The following is a 21,421-nucleotide window of genomic DNA, read 5'->3' on the forward strand; positions in this document are numbered from 1 at the left end:
ATTTTGTGATCGAATAAGTTTAGAAAACGTATAACAAAAGTAAAATCGTTTTTCAAAGTAAAACTTCTCATAGTCATGTATCACCATGACTATTCCTAACAGGAGAGAGAGAGTTATATTCTCCACTTTATTTGACCACAGATTCTTTTTGTAATAAGAACTGGTGAGGATAGTTTTCCAGAGCTCCCCCTTCAGGAGCAGCTGATGGATTCTGTGATGCCCATCATTTCTCCCACTTGTAGTGAGGGGTTTGGGTGGTCACCACTCATACCTTCGGCGGGTTGGAGACAGCAGCCTGCACCCATGGTGCATTGCTCCCGTAGAGATGACACCAGGCTTTCCAGCTCCTCCAGCCTGCTCAGGAGCTCCTTGACATCAGGAGCAGCAGCACAGCCACAGGCCCGGCGGGGAATGTTGATGCGATGTGTAAAGACAATTTGGTTATCCCCATCCACGGTGTGCTCTTGGAAGCTTTCACTGGGTTGTGATGTAGGAGCTAGGTCTTTGTCCCCACTGGGTGATTCCAGATCCACTGAACATTGAGACCCCACAGGGAGCTTGATGTTGTAGACATGGTTAAATACTACTGGCTGGTTCTCTTCAGGCAGGGTGATGTTCACCCCACTCTGTCGCTTATGCCTGATGACTTTCTTGAGGACCCCACCTTCCGTATGGAGGGCAAGTAAAGATAGCACCATGCCCGCCAATAGCTGAGTCAAGGCCCCCATGGTGGAGGTGGCTTTGTCTAGGTGTTGTGAGGTTCTAGGCCCCTAGGGTGTCCCAGCAGAACTGGGAATTAGTAGAATCCAAATGAGTTGTTCTTGACCTTTTTGAAACAATTCTACAAGAACACAAAGGAAAACAACAAATTTAGTATCTATTACTAATTAAATCTACTGAATATCTACAATTCCAAGTAAATTTTTACTTTACATAGCCAATGTTTAAAGATCTCCTGATCTTCCTCCATTATTTATTATAGTAATGATATAAAATTGTCTTTCAAATAATTTTGCAATCTTGAAGGAATAGTTTTGCTCAGTATTTATCTCCTGAAAATTTAAGGAAACAGCATTGTGTAGAGGAAAACAAAAAACATTAGAATAAGACACACATGAGTTTGGATCTCAGCTTCAGCTCTGGGTCCTGGGGTAAGTCATATAACTTTTCTTTGCCTATTTCACTTTCTGTTCAGTGAAGATCATGATGGCTAATGGCAGGGCTGAAAAAAAATACTAAGACAAGCTGGAGCTATCTCTATGGCTTGGTGGTTACCATAGCAGGATACCACATTGCAAACCTTATGGTTTGAGTCTTGGACCCAGTGCCTTGAGAAATATGCCAGGCACAAGCATATTGCCCAAGATCCTGAAAGGAGAGAGAACGGAGACAAAATTGCAGTATGATCACTCTCCCTGTAGGTTGTTTTCTCCTCTTCCCCTCTCTCTGTCTCTCTCTGATGAGCGCACACACCTTTAACAGAAAGAAAGATGTAAGTGAAAGAATTAAGTCAGAATCATTTTTTTAAATAATCTTCAATATTTACTAGCTAAGTTCTCTGAGTGACTCATTATAGTGATTTGAAGGCCAGAGCCCTAGTAAATATTCAATAACCCCTACCTCTTATTATTGACCCTCAAAACCAAGTGTAATACCATCTGATGGTTCTCTTCTGCCATTGGAGGTCAAGGTTAAAATGAAGGACTCCAATAGAGAAGTGCAATTTTAATCTCAGCCAAGCTCCTTACTAGTTATATACAACTGTCAGCATATAAGGAGCCTTTAAAAAGTTAATAGAAATGCATATTATGAAAAAACTATGCATGAATTTCATTTCTTACATAAAAATAAACTTATATTTTAATTCCATTTATCCACAAACTTTTTGAAGTCTCTTCATAGTATTCTCTCTATATCTCAGTTTACCTTATTATTTCCAAGATCTTCAAAAGTTCAGTTTATAGAAGAGCCTTACAGAATATTTCTGAACCCGTGGTCCAAAATGAAATTCATAGCAAGAGGTGGCCTAGAAAGGATGTCTATGAACCTCTGATGTCTTTTCCAATCAGATATTTATAGAATGCTTACTGAATATTCCATAGAAATCAGAGTTCTGTGGGTGGTAGAAGTAAATATAAGATACCTATTCCTAGAGGACTTAATAATAGAATCATGAAGAAAATGGAATTGTTCATTCAATAATTGGGGAACAAAGAAGAGAAATGTGAAGGATTTATTCTGTGGTGTAGACTGTAACTTCCTATGGAGATTGCAAAAAAAAAAAAAAAAGAGTTGTCAAAAGAGTGGTAGAGTATGACTTACTGGAAAGGATGAAATTTAATCTGAGCCTTAAATAGTGAGAAGTAGATGGAGAATATGGAGGAGAGCAGGCTACCATGAAGCAGTTCTCACTTTGCTAAGTTATATTTTCATCTGTCTTATGGCTATTCACCTGTATGGGCAATCATCTGAAAGGGAAGTTGTCAAAGGCAGGTGAGAATTACTGAATAAAGCTAGGAAGACGTGGAGAACTTCTGGGTAGTTTTAACATTGACTAAATAATGCCTTGGAAGCATGTACGAATGATTGTACACAGTACGAAGACATTCACAGTCCTCTTTAATTAGGAAGTACACCTGAGTGTTGTTCAAGAAAATAATTGCAGAGTTCTTTGATTTTTTTAATAAGTATTTTCACAAATTGGTGTTTCCCTCTGCCTATCCTATTCTTACTCTTGAACATTCTAAATTATTTATATTCATTAGGGGTATTTGGATCACTTATAAGAAATTTTCTAACTTGTTTCCCAGAAAGATTTCATCCCAGTGAGAGGAGGCATCCACATGATCCCACTGATCACCTCCTTCACGATAACTTCACAAAGAAATTCTTTACAAAGCCTGGAGAGGGATGTAGCAAGAATAATGAGCTGAGAAACATTTTCTTTTTAATTATTATTTCTAGTTTACATATATTCAATTTATATATTTAAAAATAAGGGAGAAGCATTTCTATAGGATGGAGCAGGGATCTGAGGACCTGGAAAGTACAATTCATCAAACTTATCTACATCCCCACCATATCTTAATTATATACAATTGATATTTTACCAATTATTTATGCAATATTAATTTACGGCATCGACTTTCTTGTTAAGCTGGGAAAAAAAATAAGAAACCTCTTCTGAGCATAGTTTCTCATTCAAATTAGTTTCCTGAATCTGAACTTGTGGGTCAGTAATGTAGGCAAACCCACAGAATATAAATTATTATGAAGAGGAGAGTTTGGCATATTCTCTTCTCTCAAACCATTTTGGCCCATTCTGTTTGTTTCCTGGATAAATATTTATTGATTGCATACTCTATTGGAATGACAACTTTAACTATGTTTTGCTTGACAAAGTGCTTTCTTATCATTTTTCATTAATTCTTAGCTTTTTTATTCTTTTATTTTGGAGGAAGGGCCATAGTTGGACTTTTACCCATAACTTTTATAGGTTTTGCTAAATAATTTAAATTTCCATCTAAAAAGACATTGGAGTTGTTGGTTGAGACTCCAAGGCAATGAGTTTAGAGAATGAGTTTAGGGTAATAATGACCAGAATATGGGTAGAGTGAGGATTTTTCACTGTAATCAGATGGGCCTTGGCACAGCCAATTATTGCATTGTTTTGGAAAAATGCAACAGGGTGCATTTGAAAAATGCATGAAAATCATCCTTCCCCAAAACAGTGTGTTATGTATATCTCTTTGGTTCATGATGGTCTCAGAGTAAGTGGATGTTTTTGTATTTGGGGAAAGACCTATTTTATCTTCAAGCATTGTAGAAAATGTTTAAACTTTGGAAAACCAAGGTTCAAATGCTACTCATTAGCCCTGCAACTTTGGAAGGTACTTATTAAGGTATTTAAACAATAACCTAATTTATAAAATGGGGTCAAAACTGTTCCAGAGGGAATTAAAGATACATAAAGCTCCCAGCGTGGTATCAGGTTCATAGTAGACACTCATTAAACAATAGCTCCTATTTTGTTGTGCTACTGGGAGCAAAATCTAGGAAGAGTCCACACCAATAGCTTCTTCATGCTTGAGTTTGAGTGTTATTTCCCAGTTGAACCTAGTTTTAAAGTCAGCACCAACTTGGATCTAAATCAAAGTTGAACTGAAAGGTAAGGAGATAAATCTTACAAAGATACATTTACTAGAACTGGACAGAAATATTTATACTAGAGAGGGAGAAGGTAGGGAACAATAATGACCTTTAGGAATGTAAAATATTCTCACGCAGACAACTGGCTTGTTTATATCTCCTTTGAGGGCAGACCTAGAGAAAATTACCTGAGGTTACAGTTTGAGATATTTTAGGTTAGACATGAAGAATCATCTTCTGATGATAGGGCTTTTATAATTTTAGGATGAGCAACTTATTCTACAGAGACTATTTAAAAGCACAAGTACTGGGTTATTGGAAAAGTCACAAAGTATTTTTGCAAAGAAAAACACAGGAAAATAGATTAAAAACAAACAAACAAATACATCATGAGTTCTCTGATGACCCAGTGGATTCTTATCTTTATTGGAAGTGATCAGCAAAGAAATAAAATACCCTGTAGAAGAAAGAACTATAGATTTACATGTTTGTAGTGAGGGGATGGTGGGCAGGGTTACCTATATCAATCCTGGGAAAGCAGAAACTGGCTTATGCCTTATGATCCCTGAAGACAGAATAAGCACCAGTGTGTGTGTGTGTGTGTGTGTGTGTGTGTGTGTGTGTGTTTGGAGAGTAGGAGAATGAGAAGAAAAAGTTGATTACAAGAGGAAAAATGTTATTATAACAGGAGATTTTTCTAGTTTAATTTATCACACAATTGAAAGTTTTTCTTTGAGAATGTAGCAAGCTCCAAAGCACTAGAATGTACACACATAGGGTCTTCAAATGTTTGTGGAAAGTGTATATTAAGAAAAAACTATGCAGGGATTTCCAAAAAAATGTTTGCACCAAAATACACTTGTACTTTAAATCCATTTCCATGAACAGTTTGAAGTTCCCTTGTAGAATGGTGTTGAAGAGCACAGAAACAAGGGGTTGAATCACACTTCAACACTTCATCTTCCTTGGGCAAGACATTATCCAGTACCACAAGCCAGAGCACGATCATTAATAAATGTGCTAAGAGTGTCCCCATAAGATTTTTGTGAAAAATGCAATGTGTATAAAAGGAATGCCATAGTCTTTAGCAACAGTAGGAGCCTAACAAAGGAGAGATTTTATAGTGAAAAATAAGGACTTCACATAAGGTCTATTTTTAAGCGAGGGTAGAGTTCTGCCATGAGGTGAAAAATTCTCAGTGGTCCCCCCAAAATAAGCCTTGGGGATATAGAGATTGTTTATAGACATGTCTATGTGTGTTTTGTTTATCTTTTCTAGTGATGTTAAAAGACGTGGTGGATTAATGGTTACAAAGGAGAGCATTGGGAAGACACACCCCTTGCAGTGGCTCAATATATAGATTGTTGGAGCCACATATCCAGGACAAAGCACTATTTCTGAGCTGTGAATGGTGTGCTGCTCTGTACCCTGCCTCGGCATGTATTTCTATTGCAGAAAAATACACAGGAGGATCATAAAGGAATAGATTAGAAAGGAGACTTTGTATCTAGAAGGAATGAGGGAATCAGGAAGATACATCTGTGACTATAATAACAATACAGTGAGTAACAAATGATACTGACTAAACTTGCCCAAAGTGGAAAGTGGATACAGTCTTTTGAGGAGCTCAAAAAAGACACCTTGAAAGAGTACATTTGAGATGGAACAGAATAATAGGCAAGATTTGAAAAGTGGGTGAATATCCCTCCAGGGGGTAGGTAAAACTGAATCTCTCAGCAGTCTAAAGAGAAAGAATGCCATGAGAAAAGAGAAGAAAATTGGAATACAGGAGTGCTGAGGAGATGAAGAAGATGACAGCAGTAACAACAACTTTTCTTTGTGGAAAAGTTGATATATGCAATGGTGGGGTAGCGTGTGGAGAATACAGAGATCTACTTCTACTGGGGTGTAAAATATCATGTAGGGGAGTGCAAAGGGAAAAACCACATGGAGGTGGTGGAAGCCACATTGAGGAGGACATGAAAAGTCAATGTGAAGAACAACTACTAACCCAGTAAACAATGTAAGGTGAGGTGCCTAATTGCTCACACTTAGTCATCTGTTGAGAAGACTGGGCAAAACATAGCCTTAACCATTCAGTCTCTTGGTTTCCAAATACCTGGTACATTTATTGTCTCTGTCCCACCACAAAAAAATGAAGAAGAGAAAAACAATGGTCTTGAAGATTTTCTTGTGGAGGGAGGGATAACACTTAGGACTTAATCATGTTGCAGTTTTCTTGGTATTAGATGTTGCCAGTGTATAGGGTGATTTTTCCAGGTTTTGGAATGATAGATTTTTATTCAAAATGTGACGGTGAGATAACATTTCATTTCACAGTTTCACAGGCTGGAAAACCAAGGCTGGTATCATAGGAGCCATGCCTTTGTGTCTTTTTCATTTATATTTTTATACTTTCAGGTACTTCTTCACTCATCAAGTCTTCCATGTTTTTATTTTCCCACTAGAGCTGTTTTAAGCTAACTTTTGGAAGCAGCACAAAATAAGCTAGTGGTTATTTTTAAGTAGCTCATCAGAGGACAGAGGCCATTGCTAGATAAAGGAATCAACAATCTTGGATTTTTCTGTGGTCACAGCTGGAGAATAAACAATTTCATTTTTAGATAAAGAAAACACTTCTAACTCACCAGAGTCGTGTTTCAGAGTTAATTACTTATGACTTCATTTTTAGTAGCTCATGGAATATATTATCTTGTTGATTTAGGCATGTACATAAAATATTTTAGGTTTAGAAGGACAAGGAAGAACCCTACTGGTCAGTAATGCAGATGAATTTGTTTCTCCATCATTTTGGCAAGACATGAGGCAGCACACACCAATTTTTTCTTCTCGTTTACAGGCAAGAGAATTTTATTGTGCACAGTTAGTCAAGCGTGGAGTTGCTTACATGGGCGTTCTTAAATGTTCTAGAAATTCCTCACCCCTTGTCCTTCCCAATGTCCATAAATTCCTTCTTGGAATGTGTCAGAAAAAGAGAGGAGCCAGGAAACAGCCTTAAGTGTGGATTTTTTCCGAGGACATCTGATCCCCACAGCTGAGTGAGTCCAGCACAACCTGTGTCATAAAAGAATCAAGAAAACTCTAACTGCCAAACCAAAGACCTTCCCAGCCCTAGGTGTTTGAATTCCAGCACTGAGAAGCCGCTGTTTAGGTAGTGGATTAACCAGTGCCCATTCAGGATGTTAGTGGAGCCAGTAATCATCCCACAGATCTGAGAATTAGTTCATTTTTTAAGATGATGTATTCTGATGTTCAACATAAATGAATGGAATGAATATAAGAAAAAGGTATGGAAGAGCCTTGAGGAGGGAGTGGTAGCCTGTTTTAGAGATTGGTGGTAGATGGGTCTTGTCCTCAGTGAGTTCACAGTCCAGTAAAGGAAGTAGACATGTACATAAATATTGAGAAAAATAATAAAAGCTGAAACTGATAAATATTCAAGAAGAATCTGTGCAATATTTAAGAATATCTGCTCTGGTATCAAATACTGTTAGATCCTGGCTCTGCCACTCACTGCTATTAATTTGAACAATACGGAATGGACATTTTTTCCAGATCAAAAATGATTAAGTAGTGGGAACCAGCAGTTAGCGTAATGGCTATGTTGCTGGACTCCCACGTAGTCGACTGCGGTTCATGTCCTGGACCCAGTGGCTTAAAACTCATGCCGGGCGCGTGTGCGTGTGTGCCCAAGATCCTGAGAGGAGAATGGAGGAGAAGGGATTGCGGAGTGACCATCCCCCCTGGGGGGTGATTTCTCGCTTTCTGTCTCTATGTCTCTCTCTCTGTCTGGCAAGCGCACGCGCCCTATAGCAAAAAAAAAAAAAAACCTCTCCAAAAAAAAGATTAAGTAGTGGCAACTCTGCATTGTTCCACATCCATAGATCCTTGCATATCCAATGTTGCCTCTTTGGGGCCTTGGTTTTCTCATCTTTAAAATGGTAACACTAATATCAACCTCCAAATAAAATTATTTTAGAAATAAGTGAGGGCAGATGAGATTAATGAGATTATTCAAGCAAAATATTGAGTAGCTAACATTTAAGAGGAAGAGCTCTTAGCACCTGGTGTGTTAATCATGCATGATTACTTGTGTCTTTTCTTTGGAGACAGCAGTTAGCAGAATACCAGTCTCTGAAGGATGAGAGATTCATAAGATTTTGTGATGCCCTCTCTTTCCCACTGTTGCTTTTTCCGTGGAAAAGTACAAATCTTAGTGTTTCAGTTTGCCAAGTGACAAGATTCTCTGAAGTCTTTAAGGAAGTGAAAAGGCTGTGGCTGTAGTCCTGGTTTTCCTCCCAGTCTATCTATTCTAATTCAGTAGCAAGAAAAGCAAGTGAATGAGGCTGGGTGGGGCTCTTTTCTGGGCGGTCAGTACTCTGGCCAAGGTTTCTCAGAGCTGCTACTGGGATGGTTGTCCATGCCGCTGAGCCAGGGCTTTCTCCAGAACAGACTGCTTGTGGTTTAGTCTTTTAAGACTGTTCCTAACGGGAAACATTTGGCTCAGTCTCCTAGCACTTTCCAAAGACACAGACATCAGATTATGGAATCAAAATCATACTTGAGCAGGGCTTAGATGCAACTGTAGATCATTGAGTCCAGTCCAGATTTGCATAGGTTTGTCCCCCATATGCGTCAGTCTGGTGTATGTGGCAGAAAATGCTAATTAATCTTGATACACTTTCAGGGAACCCCAATACAGAGCCGTTCTCAATCTATCACTCTAGGCAGCCATATCTAATTGAGTAGAGGGAATAGATGGCATGCAACTTATTTTCCATAGTTTCTACTTACTTAAGAGAATAACTTAACAGAAATATTTATCTGGCTAACTAATGGTAAAGCTCATATTAAAACCCAGAGATACTGTTAGTCAAGAAATCTGATCAAGATTTATCTCTTCCCTCAGACAATTGTGAGGCCTTCATGAAGAAGTGCATATAGGGATCAGTAGATGGTGTAATGGTTATGTCACTGGACTCCTACACGGCCAACAGCGGTTCGAGTCCTAGATCCAGAGGCTGGAAATTCACACTGGGCATGTGTGCATGTGTGCCCCAAATCCCAAGGGGTATTGGAGGAGAAGATATTGTAGTGTGGTCATCCACACTGGGGATGGGGATGGAGATGGGGGGATCGATTTCTCACTTTCTGTCTCTCTGCCTCTTTCTGCGTCTCCAGTGAATGTCCACACCCTATAGCAAAAATCTCTCTAATAAAAATAGAAAGAAAACAAAAAGAAGTTCATACATACAGCATGATAAATATAACTGAAAAGGTGTATTGTATACTTGAAATTTGCTAAGACATCTTTACTGTTTCACCCCCTACATACACACAAAGACACACAGTATGTACCTACTATGTGCCAGACACCACACTAAGTGCAGAGGTTGTGGAAGTGACCAAGACAGGCATGGCTGTTGCCCGTGAAATTCTAGTCTACATCCCAAGGCCTTTTCAGATTCCAGTACTGTCCATTTTGAGACAAGCTTTCTGTATGATCAAAGTAAATTCCTTTGTTAGATGGTAAACTTGGCTGGCCCCGTACTATACTCACACCTAGTTTTGATTTGAAGGAAACATTCTAAATTATTAGTTAGTAACCTTTTCGATTTTATTGCCCTCTTTATTATTTGGTAACTTTAGATCATTTTCCCTCCTTGTGAATTTTGATTTTCATCACTTCAAGTTCCTGGTGATTTAGGCTCTTGAGGATCCATGTGGTAGAAAATACAATAAACTGAAGAGCTGGAAGAATAGCTCTGGGCTCCACTTCTGCCAACCATTCACTGAGTGACTTGGGCAAAACTTATCTACTCTTCAGGTCTCAGTTTCTCTTGTAAAATAAGCAATTATGTATGGCTTTCAATTCCAACGTCTCCGGCTCTCGTGACCTGTGGTCCATGTTAATTTGGCAATACTTCTGTCAAACTTAATTTTGACCCAAGTCAAATGGCCAATAGTAAGAATAAATCTCCAAAATTTGGAGTGTTTCCTTTTTTAGTTGTTTGGCTTCAGCATTGCTGGTACCTCATGGCTGCCTCCCTCCAGCCCTTTGAACAGAAGTTTCATTACCAACCAAATTAAATTCGCAAATCTTAATCCATAAAATGTTTCCATCTAGACACAATAATGAGCTTCATATTTGTGGTTTTATATACCTAAGAAAAGCTCAGATGAAATATGACTAGATCCATTGATACATTCAGACCACAAACTGCCCTGGTGTGGTCTGGTTTCAATTTCTAAAATAAAACTTCTGTAGAGCACTTGCTTTCTCTCCTCTATTTCTTGCCTAGACAGAAAAGAAAATAAAAGTGGGTCTGACCAAGTGGCAACAATATAGATTCTTGCAAAATTCTGGAAAATTGTTTCAATAATAGATTCGAATTCATTTCCCAAAGGAACAATGACTTCCTCTATTTTGGCCTTCATCCAGAATTTTTAAGAAATCTAGCTGGCTCTTTCACAACTATTGAAAAGTGGGTTCTCCTGCTCCTAGGCCAAGGTTTGGAAATTAAAGAGATTTATATAAAAAAGGACAGGTTATAGAAAAACTCACAGTTCAATGTAAAAAAAGGAATTCTGGAAAAGACTAGTACAGTGGCCTTCATGAAACTGGTATCAGTTACTCAGTGCCAAAGATTTAGTCCAAAAGACTGAAAGTTCTTAAGGAGGATTTGTGATGGAAAAGACAAGACGATAGTCTTTTTTTTTTTGAGAGATTTTTGCTATAGGGTGTGTGTGTGCTCACTGGAAAGACAGAGAGACAGAGAAAGTGAGCCCCCCCCCCCAAGAGGGATGGCCACATCACAATCCCTTCTTCTCCATTTTCCTCTTGGAATTTTAGGCACACATGCACACACACACACATACACACACACACACACACACACACACACACACACACAAGAGCCTGTCATGAGTTTTAAGCTGCTAGATCTGGGACTCGAACTGCAGTTGGCCATGTAGGAGTCCAGTGTCCTAACCACTGTGCTGCCTGCTGGCCTTGAAGATAGCCTTTAGAGTCAGAAATACCTGAGATCATATTTACTTACCTACCAGGAAACGTTGGACAAAATCGTACCGTTTTCTAAATTGTGGCTTTTTCATCTGTCAAAGGGAATCACTCGACTGTGGTTGAAGACAGTGAATAAGAGAATGGAACTGTAAATTCCTAGTGTATTAATAATACATCTACTCAAATGTTAGTATCTGATCTCTTTTTCTCACTTTTTTCTTATTTCTCCTTATTAGGGAACCCTATGGAATTGGTATACTAGAAAAGAGTAATACTGCACAGGTGGTTCAAACATTGGTTAACAGGATGAATTGGTTTGGAATGACATATATTTCAATTCAATTAGTTGTTATGGCTACCTGAACCTGTTTTAAGAAAGATTCCATGGCCATATCTGGAATAAAAGGTAAAAGGTGCAGTGACGGATTAGCAATATCTGCCATGGCATAGGAGTGGAGGAGTGTTTAGATGTGTACCAGATACTTGGCAAAACAGGATTAGACAGGTTTAGAAATCCTTTCCAATCCAATGTACTAATATTCAGTTCAACGGATTTCTGTTTAATGGAGGTCTGTGTCTGAGGGAACCAGATGGAGTCACCGTCAATTACAAAAATCTTTATAAATCAATTTCAGTAAGGTTAGATACATTTTGGTAGAAGACAACACCTGAAATGAGATTTTGTCTCTAAGATCAGAGACAAGAGAAAGATAGGACCATTTCCGAATTAATTTGTGTGATCACAGGCAAAGCAAACATAATCTCATTGTCTACTCGTCCTTTTCTCCAAATGGAACCATTTATATGCTACAATAATAACTAATACTGATTGAAACCATCTGCACCAGGCATTGCTTTATTGTCTTAGGTGGATTATCTCATTGAAATCTCTCTAAGACCTCTGAAGTGGCTACCTTTCTTTTCCTCAGTGTATGGATGAGGAAACGGAGGCTCACACAGCTCAATGTCACACAGCTAGGAAGAGGGAGCATGAGTTTAATTCAGGTGGGTGACTTACAGGTCGGAGCTGGCATTTTGCACCATCAGCTTGGCTACCAAGCTTTAATAATGTCAGAGAATGGTTTGCATGACTAAGTTAGGGCGACCAACTTCAAAGGGAGCCAGTGGTCAGAGTCCAGAATAACTAATGGTTAAGGCATATCTTTAGGATTTACAGACAGAGCTGTAGAAACTGCACATGAGCCTGAAAAATAGATATGTCTAACTCTTGAGTTTAATTTAGCTGTGTACCTTTGAGCAGCATTTTCTAAAAAGCAATCTACAACATGTTGAAAGGTATTAATGTAGGGGAGAAAAGATTCCCTAATTAAACACATTTGGAAATGTTATTTTAAACCAAATGTTATTTTAAGCCAAACAAATTACACAATGTTCTTTACTCCAGGATTTTCCAGGGTCTTTAATGAGTTTGTGTTCATTGGAAAGTTCCAAAAAGGGTAGTTCATAGAGTATTTCCCAAACTTCCTTGGTTATTTTGGGTTTGAAGTATGTTGCAAGATTATGTTTGATGGCACCATGATGAAAGTGCTGATAGAGAGTAAGTCCTAGGCCCTTTCTTCTTTCATATTCTTAAATGTTAAACAGAAGTAATGATATATCTAATTAGGACCTACCTGTGATACAGTGTAAATCCCCAGGATAGAGAATCTATAGCAATTTAAGAATGAGGCAAATAAGTTAATATTTATCTTGTGCCTTGCAGTTTATAGATGCCATTTAATCATGATGACACAAAGGCAAATGTATTATAATATTCATGTCTCAGGCAAATCTTTCAAGTCTGCAGAGAAGGGTCTACTTTCCTTGAGTCTGGTCTGGAAACTAGGTTAATGATAGGAAGACAGTGAAGGTGGTAGACAGAGGAACTTAAAAATCTGTCATTTATGGGAAATTGGGCTTCATGCTATATACTATAAAAAAAAGAAAAAGTATGGCTTCTGAGACATCAGTCAAGGCATGGGGTCTGGAAATGACCACTTTCACTTCTGAAAGGATGGACTTACATAAGCAAACAAGTAAGGAAACGAGGAAACTTTTTTTTCCTGGACAGGATCATCTATTTCGGCATACGGCAGAACAAATCAAGAAATTTGGCCAGACAGAGATAAAAGTCATAAGTAGACAGGGGTAAACAAAGGTTCCATCATACAAATGAGTATTTTTTTTTTTTTTTTTTTAACAATTCTTTTAACCTTCCTTCAGGTTGAGAGTTTGGCGCTAGGTTTTTGGAGGAGGGGTTTACTAGATGAACCCTCATTTCTGCCTCAGTCTCTCTTTATATATGATCGCTTCTACTTTGCTAGGTTATGATGGCTGGAGTTTATGTGTCAAAATCTAGTGTGCTAGCTGGTATGGGTCAGTAAACCTGTGCTTAAATGACCAGATAGTAAATATGTGAAGCTTTGTGGTCAGGGATCTCCGTCACTACTACAGAACTCAACTATTGTAGAGAAAGTGGCTATAGATAATATGTAAATAAATGAACATATCTTCGTCATTGCAAAAAATTTTTTTTACAAAACTAGGTTTCCACCTCATGTTTACTGACCTCTGTTGGAATACAGTAGCAACTTAATAAATGACAGCTTCTATTATCAAGTCAAATACAGATTAAACTAGACAGAAAGGAAATTAATGTTTTGTTGAGTGCCTACTATAAACTTGTTCTGTGCTAAATGAAATGCTAAATTATTTTTATACACGCCACGATTGATCTTGTCATTCGTCATGACAACCTGGTAAAATAGGTATCAGCTATTTGGAAATTAAACTGAGAACCCAGAAGGTTCAACATCTGCCTCTTAAGAGGCAGAGCCAGCTTTTGGACCCCAATGTGTGACTACAAAATGTGTGCTTTCAATTATAATGAGCTACAATGGACTCAAGCAATTTCCTTCCGTTCACATAGGGTGAAAACTTAAACACACACTGCTCTATCAAGTGAGAGTTCAGAGTCTAGGCAAATATCCTCACTTTCCATTTCCCAGACCCTAAGCAGCACTCTGGTGGCTGTCCCAGGGTAAGCTCCCAAATATTTGACCTCTGTCTTTCTCTGGCTAATTCTCAATTTTATATATTTCCTCTTTGGAGAACACTTAAGCTAACGTGCACTGTTTGCAAATGCTTATTAGCTTCTGGGCAGATGTTGGCAAGTTTTCTTTGGCATGAGATGGGGTTCCAGAGTCTGCCGAGATCTGGCTGTGTTTACTGATTATCTCAGCCAAAAAAAAAAAAAAGTTGCTAATTAGGATGACGCCCTGCATGTCTCTGCCTCTAGAACTAGGTTTTCATGTTCTGGGCATGCCTATTTCAGCTCAAATTTGACTTTTTACTGTGCACCTAGGTGAGATAAAAGCAAATTTACAGTCCATTTAAAAGCTACAGATCCTTATACTCCAGTGCAGAATTTCCCAGATGGTGTTCCAAGAGGTTTTAACACAGGTGTCCTATAGAGAAGAGTATTTGTGGTCAAATGAATTTAGGAATACTGGGTTAACCAAAGCAGAGAAAAGTAATTGTGTCAGGACGTCTCAGATTATGCACTGTACTGCCCCACACCTTCCATTGACTTCTAATCACAGAACAAAATTCAAACTCCTTGCCACTGCTGACAGAGCTCCTTTTCTCATTTCATTCAGATATTTTCCCCAACAGAACCTCTGTGTCCCATCTATCTAAGAAAAACCCTCTCTTGTCTCTAGTCACTGTCTTGTTTTATATTTCCCTTTAGCAAAGACCAGAAACTGAAACTGTACAATGTATTCATTTGGTTCCTTTTTATTGTATGCTTACCCTCACATTATGGTTTAACTATTTTTATCTCCTCAAAATTCTCATGCTGAAACTTAATCACCAATGTGTCAGTATTAGCTGGGGTTTTGGGAGGTAATTAAGGCATTGAGGCCCTTATGAATGATGTCCCAGGGGGCTACTTTGCCTTTTCTCCTCAAATGGGAGAAAAGGCATCATTTATGAACCAGGAAACAGACCCTCATCAGACACCAAATGTGCTGGCATCTCAATCTTGGACTTCCCAGCCTCTAGAACTGTGAGAAATAAATTTATTTTGGTTACAAGCTATCCAGTTTTGGGCATTTTGTTCTAACAGTCTGAATGGGCTAAAAGACCCCACCATCAGAGAAATTCTGTAAATAAAAGAATCTTGCCTGCTTTGGTTTCTATTGTATGGTCAGCCTTCAAGACTACATACAGAGTGGACATATGAGCTGTACATTTCCAAGAACAGGACACAGCATTAGTGCTGCTCAAACTTATTTGGCCACAAAACATTTTTGTCCCCTAGACAAATCTCAAGAGAATGCTATTCCACAGGACACACTTGGAAACTGCTTCTCCAGTGAGATCTTATCACCAAGAAGCATTCAACAACAAGCAAAACAATAGTGACAATAAAACATCTACATTGAATGCTAGCTTCTGTGATAAGAAATTCAATTACGCTATGTCATTTAGTCCTTACAATAACCTTCAGCAGTGGGTGCTATTAGTTCACCTTTAATATGGATGAGAAAAAATGAGGCTTAGAGAAGTTAACTTGGCCAAGACTACTTAGCAAGCAAATATCTCTTGAACACAGCTTTCTGATGCCAAAGTCATGTTATTAATGATTATTTATTCTTTTTTTTTGGAGAGGTTTTCGCTATAGGGCACGTGCACTCGCCAGACAGACAGAGAGACATAGAGACAGAAAGTGAGAAATCACCCCCCGGGGGGATGGTCACGATGCAATCCCTTCTCCTCCATTCTCCTCTCAGGATCTTGGGCACGCACGCACACGCGCCCGGCGTGAGTTTTAAGCCACCGGGTCCAGGACGCGAACCGCTGTCGACTACATGGCAGTCCAGCGACATAGCCATTATGCCAACTGTTGGTTCCCATGATTATTTATTCTTTTCCCCAGGTTATACATTACTCTATGTCCTAAGATAGAGAGATCCTTGTCTCCATCCTTTCCTTGATCCCATCGCTTCTTCCCAATAGTTGTTGACTGATCGTTGTTATATTCTCCTTATTTTCATCTATTTCTTGTGATTCAGCCTCAAATCCTTATAGACAGACCTCCTCTGTCCTTGGTACTGCTTTTCCCAATCCTAGGCAGGGACCTTCATTGAAGGTTGTATCCTGGAATGCTCCCATCCCAGGACTGGACTGGCTTCCTCCTGTCATATATTGTGATAGCCCTTAGCACGGTTGTAAGCCTACAATGTGAAGCATTTAATTAACTGTAAGCTCTGGGCTTTCTGAACAAATTCTGGTGAAAAGGGGAACAACCAAAATCTGGGATGTAGTAAGGACTGTGTTCAGTTGTTGAAAATTCACTTTATCCCAGTTGTCCTCATTTCCAGATAAATCAGACACAGATTCTCCTTTTAAGAGGTACATTGTCAAGAAGGGTTGACCTATGAGTGGACAGGCAATTCCAGAATGATAAGAGTAATGACAGAGAAAAGTATGAAGTAGAATAAGATGACAGTAAATACATAGAATACACCTGGAGCAGGTGACAATCCTCCTGAAAGGAGGATTTGAACAGGAGAAAATCATAGGAAGGGCATTGTAGGCAAGATGGAATGACATTTACAAGGATTTAAAAGCACAAAACAGTTGGTGTGGTGAGCATGAATTATAGCTAAAGTACAGGAGCTATTTGGGGACCAAGAGTCAGATCATGGAAAACACTGAATGCCAGGCTAGGATTTGAAAAGAAGCATCTGGAAACCTTCAGGCCTAGGAAAGTTGACCTCTACCATCCTAGGTTGAGGGAGAGATGAAAGGGGAAGGATGGTATAGTGGGGACCATTTACAAGCTATCAGAACCTGGCCTAGGGTGATGATGGAAGGGTTGATAAAAAAGGGAGTAGGACAGCAGTGAACTAATTTATTTGTCAAGGCAGTAGATTCTACAATATTTTGTTGGGGGAGAAAGGAAGAGAAAAGGAAAAGGCAATTCATCCCAGATTTAAGTCTTGACCATCTTTGCTGAGAGAAATCTGGGAAGAGGAATGATGAAGTTTCAGTTTTGGCCATCTCAGATGTGTTGCTTTTGAATGAAATACACTGCCTTGTAACACCCTTCTGTAGGGTGATATTCAAGAGAAATCATGGTATATAATGCACTATGACAACCAATGCAAAGCACCTGGTTCTACCTTACAAATGAATGAGGAGCTTAAGTGAAACACAGTTCACTTTAGTGGCTGCCAAAAGTATTTATTGGTCATTAATGGAAGTTCAGAAAGGTTTAGGGAATTTGTCATTGATAAGTGGTTGCCAGGAATTGGTGACATTAGTGTTAGAGGCTGTGGCAGGCAGACTCAAAGTTGTCCTTAATGGTATTTTTTCCTGGTATTCTCATATTTGTGTTAATTCTCTCCTCTTAAGTGTGGAATGGTATAGCGACTTGCTTCTAATCGAGAGAATAAATATGGCTAAGATGATAGGATGTCATTTCCACATTAGTAACACAACATTGTAGTGTCTCTCATACATACAGACTCTGTCTTTCTGTGTTGGCTTTGAAGTATATAGCCTTATTGGAGAGGCCCATGTGGCAAGGAACTGAGGGTGGCCTCAGACCAACAGTCAGTAAGAAACTGAATTCTTCAGTTCAGTAGTCCAGAGGGGACTGAGTCTAGCCAAAAACCACATAAGAGAGCTTAGAAGGTAATCATTACCCAATGGATCCTTCAGATGAGACCTCAATCATGTCCACTACTGAGATGGTAGCTTTTGTGAGAGACCATAAAGCAGAAAATCCAGGTAAGTTGTCCTAAGATTCCTGACCTATAAGACTTATGAGATAGTAACTTTTTTTTTTTTTGAGATAGTAACTTTTTAAAAAAGGTTTTTTCCATAGGGTATATGCACTCACTGGAGAGAGACAGAGAGAGGGAAAGTGAGAAATCACTCCTGGATGGATGGCCACACTACAATCCCTTTTCTTCTATTCTCCTGTCAGGATTTTGAACATGTACACACATGCACTGTGATTTTCAAGCCACCAGGTCTAGGACTAGAACCATGGTCAGTCATATGGGAATGCAGTATCACACCACCTACTAGCTACATAACTGTGTAATTTTTAAGCCACTAAGTTTTGTGTTAATTTTTTTTGCAGCAATAGATAACTAATACAGTGTTGTTTGTTATACTTTACTCAGTCCATTCAGGCTAAGGCTGGTCAGAGAAAAAGACTGTGTTCATTTTCCTTTTCTAAAAAATGTATTAATTCTGCAGCTTTTTATATTGTCCCTGGCTCCTACGAGCAAGAGTCAGAAGACCTAGGATTCATCTCTAACCCTATTGCCAACTGGCATGAGATCTTAGGAACATCTTTCCCCTCTCTATGTCTCAGTTTTACCGTCTTTAAAATGAAGGATGTTAAACTAGGCCAGCAATTTACAAAAACATTTTTCTTTGCCATAGAACCCTTTCATCAAATAGAATCTCATGAGGAAGCTCAGTATAAAAAACAGATAAAAGTGGAGAGACTAATTAAAATAAGGTTGAGTGGAGTCCTCCTTATTTTCTTCCCATTTCTCCATTGCTTCCTTCTCTAGATGTACTTATGTCCTTAAAAAAAAATTGTTATTGTTATTATTTTTTGTCCTGCTGTCTACACTGTATGTATTGATCCTAAGCATCCCTGGCTGACTGGGAGTCCAGTAGAACTTTGGGTTCTCTGGTTCCAGCTGTGGCGGGTTGCTTCTGTGGGTGATTTGACACACTTTCATATTTTATTGCATGCCTAGAACAATGCTATTAGCCAGAGTTCCCCTACACTGCATCTATTGGACTAGTGTTTTGAACAAAAATATTCAGTGGTCTCTCTCAATATTCAGTCTCTGTCATCTTTTTTTCATATCCAAAAGTTCACCATTGGCAACTCAACTTTCTCATGTGTTTAAGCATTGCCCTCTGTATCTAACTACCTTGAAAAATGTAATTTCATAGAGTATATGTGCCAAACTTTTTCAATCCATTCATCTGTTCCTGAACATTTGGATTGGTTCTATTTCTTAGTAATCGTGAATAATGCCGCAATAAGCATAGATGTGCAAGCACTTTTTTGATTGAGTGTTCTCCTATCCTTTGGTAGTGAAATTGCTGGATCATATGGTAGTTCTATTTGTAGATCTTTGAGGAACCTCCTTATTGGCTGTACTAATTTACATTCCCACCAACAGTGTAGGAGAGTTCTCTTTTTACCACAACCTTGCCAGCACTTACTTTAAAAAAATAAAATCTTGGCCATTCTGACTGGAGTTAGGTGGTATCTCATTATGGTTTTGACTTGCATCTCTCTTATGATGAGGGATGTTGAGCACTTTTCCATATGCTTTTTGGCTGTCCATATGTCTTCCTTAGAGAGTTGTTCGTTTTCTCATGTTTTAATTTTTTAATTGAGTTGATCATTTGTGTGTGTGTGCATGGCACATGCACTCTATGGAATACTACTCAGCCATAAAAAACAAGACCCTGGCATTTGATAGAAAGTGGATGAATACAGAAGATTTACTGCTGAGTGAAGCAAGCCAGGCTATGAAAGAGAGATGTTGTATGTCTCCACTTAATATATAATAACTGTAGTCTGTGGTGGAAACAGAAAGATTAGAAGTTATAGAAACATAGAAAAATAGTTATGTATTCTGGAGACAGTATAGAAAGAGGGCAGGAGAAGGGGGAGAGTGTGAGGAAAAAAATCAAGGAGAAAAATAGAGAGGTCAGACATTTATGGAATGCAGAAATGGATGATTATCTGTTGATGATAACATGTATAGTATCTTCAGTTGGACTCGTGTGAAGTGTATTCATGTTGTATAAATTCACTTTACAAGCTGTAGTGATGTCTAGTGATTAAATATATAAAAGAAATTAAAATAATAAAAAGTAGTCATTTCTACAGCAAGTAGACTGCAGCATCTAACCCTTTTCTCATCTGGAAAATGAGAATAATTTCTGAATGTCATATAATGCAGAGAAAGAAGTACAATTCTGGGAATTAGGGTTGGGGAGAAACCCTAGTGCCATACTTTCTACTTTGGGCAACTGTTGATCTCTCTAAATCTCATTTTACTAATTCATAAAATAATATATGTTCATTGAGCAAATCTGAAGGTTATCCCTGAAAAAGTTTATAAATACACGAGTTTATGAGTATCCTAAATTTGTATTATATATCCTAAACTAAAATATATATCCTAAAGATATATATTTGTTAAAATATATCTTGCATGTGTACATGCTTCACAAACTATAAAACAAAATGACAAAGTAGTATAAAAAGTGGTATTGCACTATTTTTCCATTTCCTTGAGGATAGCAGAAAGTTTCTTCAATAGCAGTTTCTTCAACTGAGGTTCTTACCCTTGCCAGCAGGTAACTTGGCTTCAGGAAAATGAACTTCAGCAGACACTGTTTCTGCTTCGCTGATGGTCTCGACTTCAATGATATACAACCTAGTAGGTGGGGGAGGCAAGTGTGGAGGTAATTATGCCACACAGATGTCTAGGGGGAAGCATAAAGCCCTATGGAAACCCGGAAGAGGGGCACAGTCTGCAGGGCAAGCATCGTTTCCCCCAGGCTTCAGTGAGTGCACCTGCTTAAATGTGTCTGTCCTGCAGGCCTCTGGCTGGTAGGAGGGATTTGGTGTGAAACACGGTTTGCCCTCATGCTGCTTACAGTTTGGTGGAGAAATCATATTTCACTAGGAATTATACACCAATTACTTAATTATAGTTTCTGCAGAGGTGAAACCTGAAGGAGCCAGTGAGAGATAGCAAAAATGGTTGCCCTGCTTAGAAGAACTTCAGGGTCTACAAGCTCTTGACTAATGTGGCTTTGTAGTCTCTGGCTCTCTCTCTTTTCAGAAGATAAAATTATAGTGTTGAGCATGACTTACTTACCTTAATAGTTATAACACATTCTTAGACTTGGAACTGGGTTTGGGTTTTGGATCCCACCAGTCACTATCTGTGTGGTGTTGGCAAGTTACTTAAACTTTTTCAGACCCAGGTTCCCCATATTTCAGTGGGGTGGGGCTGAGATAATGATACTCACTGGAAATAATGTTTGGTGACTAGCTAATATAATGGCTGTACAGTTAGCTTTTAAAATGGTCTCCTAGGAGCCCTCTAGAAGAGGATTTGGTCACATTTATGTGGAAGTTAGCAGCAAACTCACCTT

General features: G+C 38.7%; 1 protein-coding gene across 5 annotated transcripts in view; it reads right to left on the reverse strand.

Moving 5' to 3' along the window:
• The window catches only part of TNC (tenascin C), a 99,847-nt gene that overhangs the window by 73,635 nt on the left and 4,791 nt on the right, over window positions 1–21,421 (reverse strand). For all 5 annotated transcript variants that reach the window (XM_027769648.1, XM_006142788.3, XM_006142787.2 and 2 more), the window contains exon 2: window positions 272–841. In XM_027769648.1, the coding sequence (XP_027625449.1) occupies window positions 272–728 (457 nt within the window). In that variant the 5' untranslated portion in view covers window positions 729–841. The remainder of the gene's footprint in view (window positions 1–271; window positions 842–21,421) is intronic.

The sequence above is a fragment of the Tupaia chinensis genome, unplaced genomic scaffold (assembly GCF_000334495.1).
Source record: "Tupaia chinensis unplaced genomic scaffold, TupChi_1.0 Scaffold000081_1, whole genome shotgun sequence".
Lineage (NCBI taxonomy): Eukaryota > Metazoa > Chordata > Mammalia > Scandentia > Tupaiidae > Tupaia > Tupaia belangeri.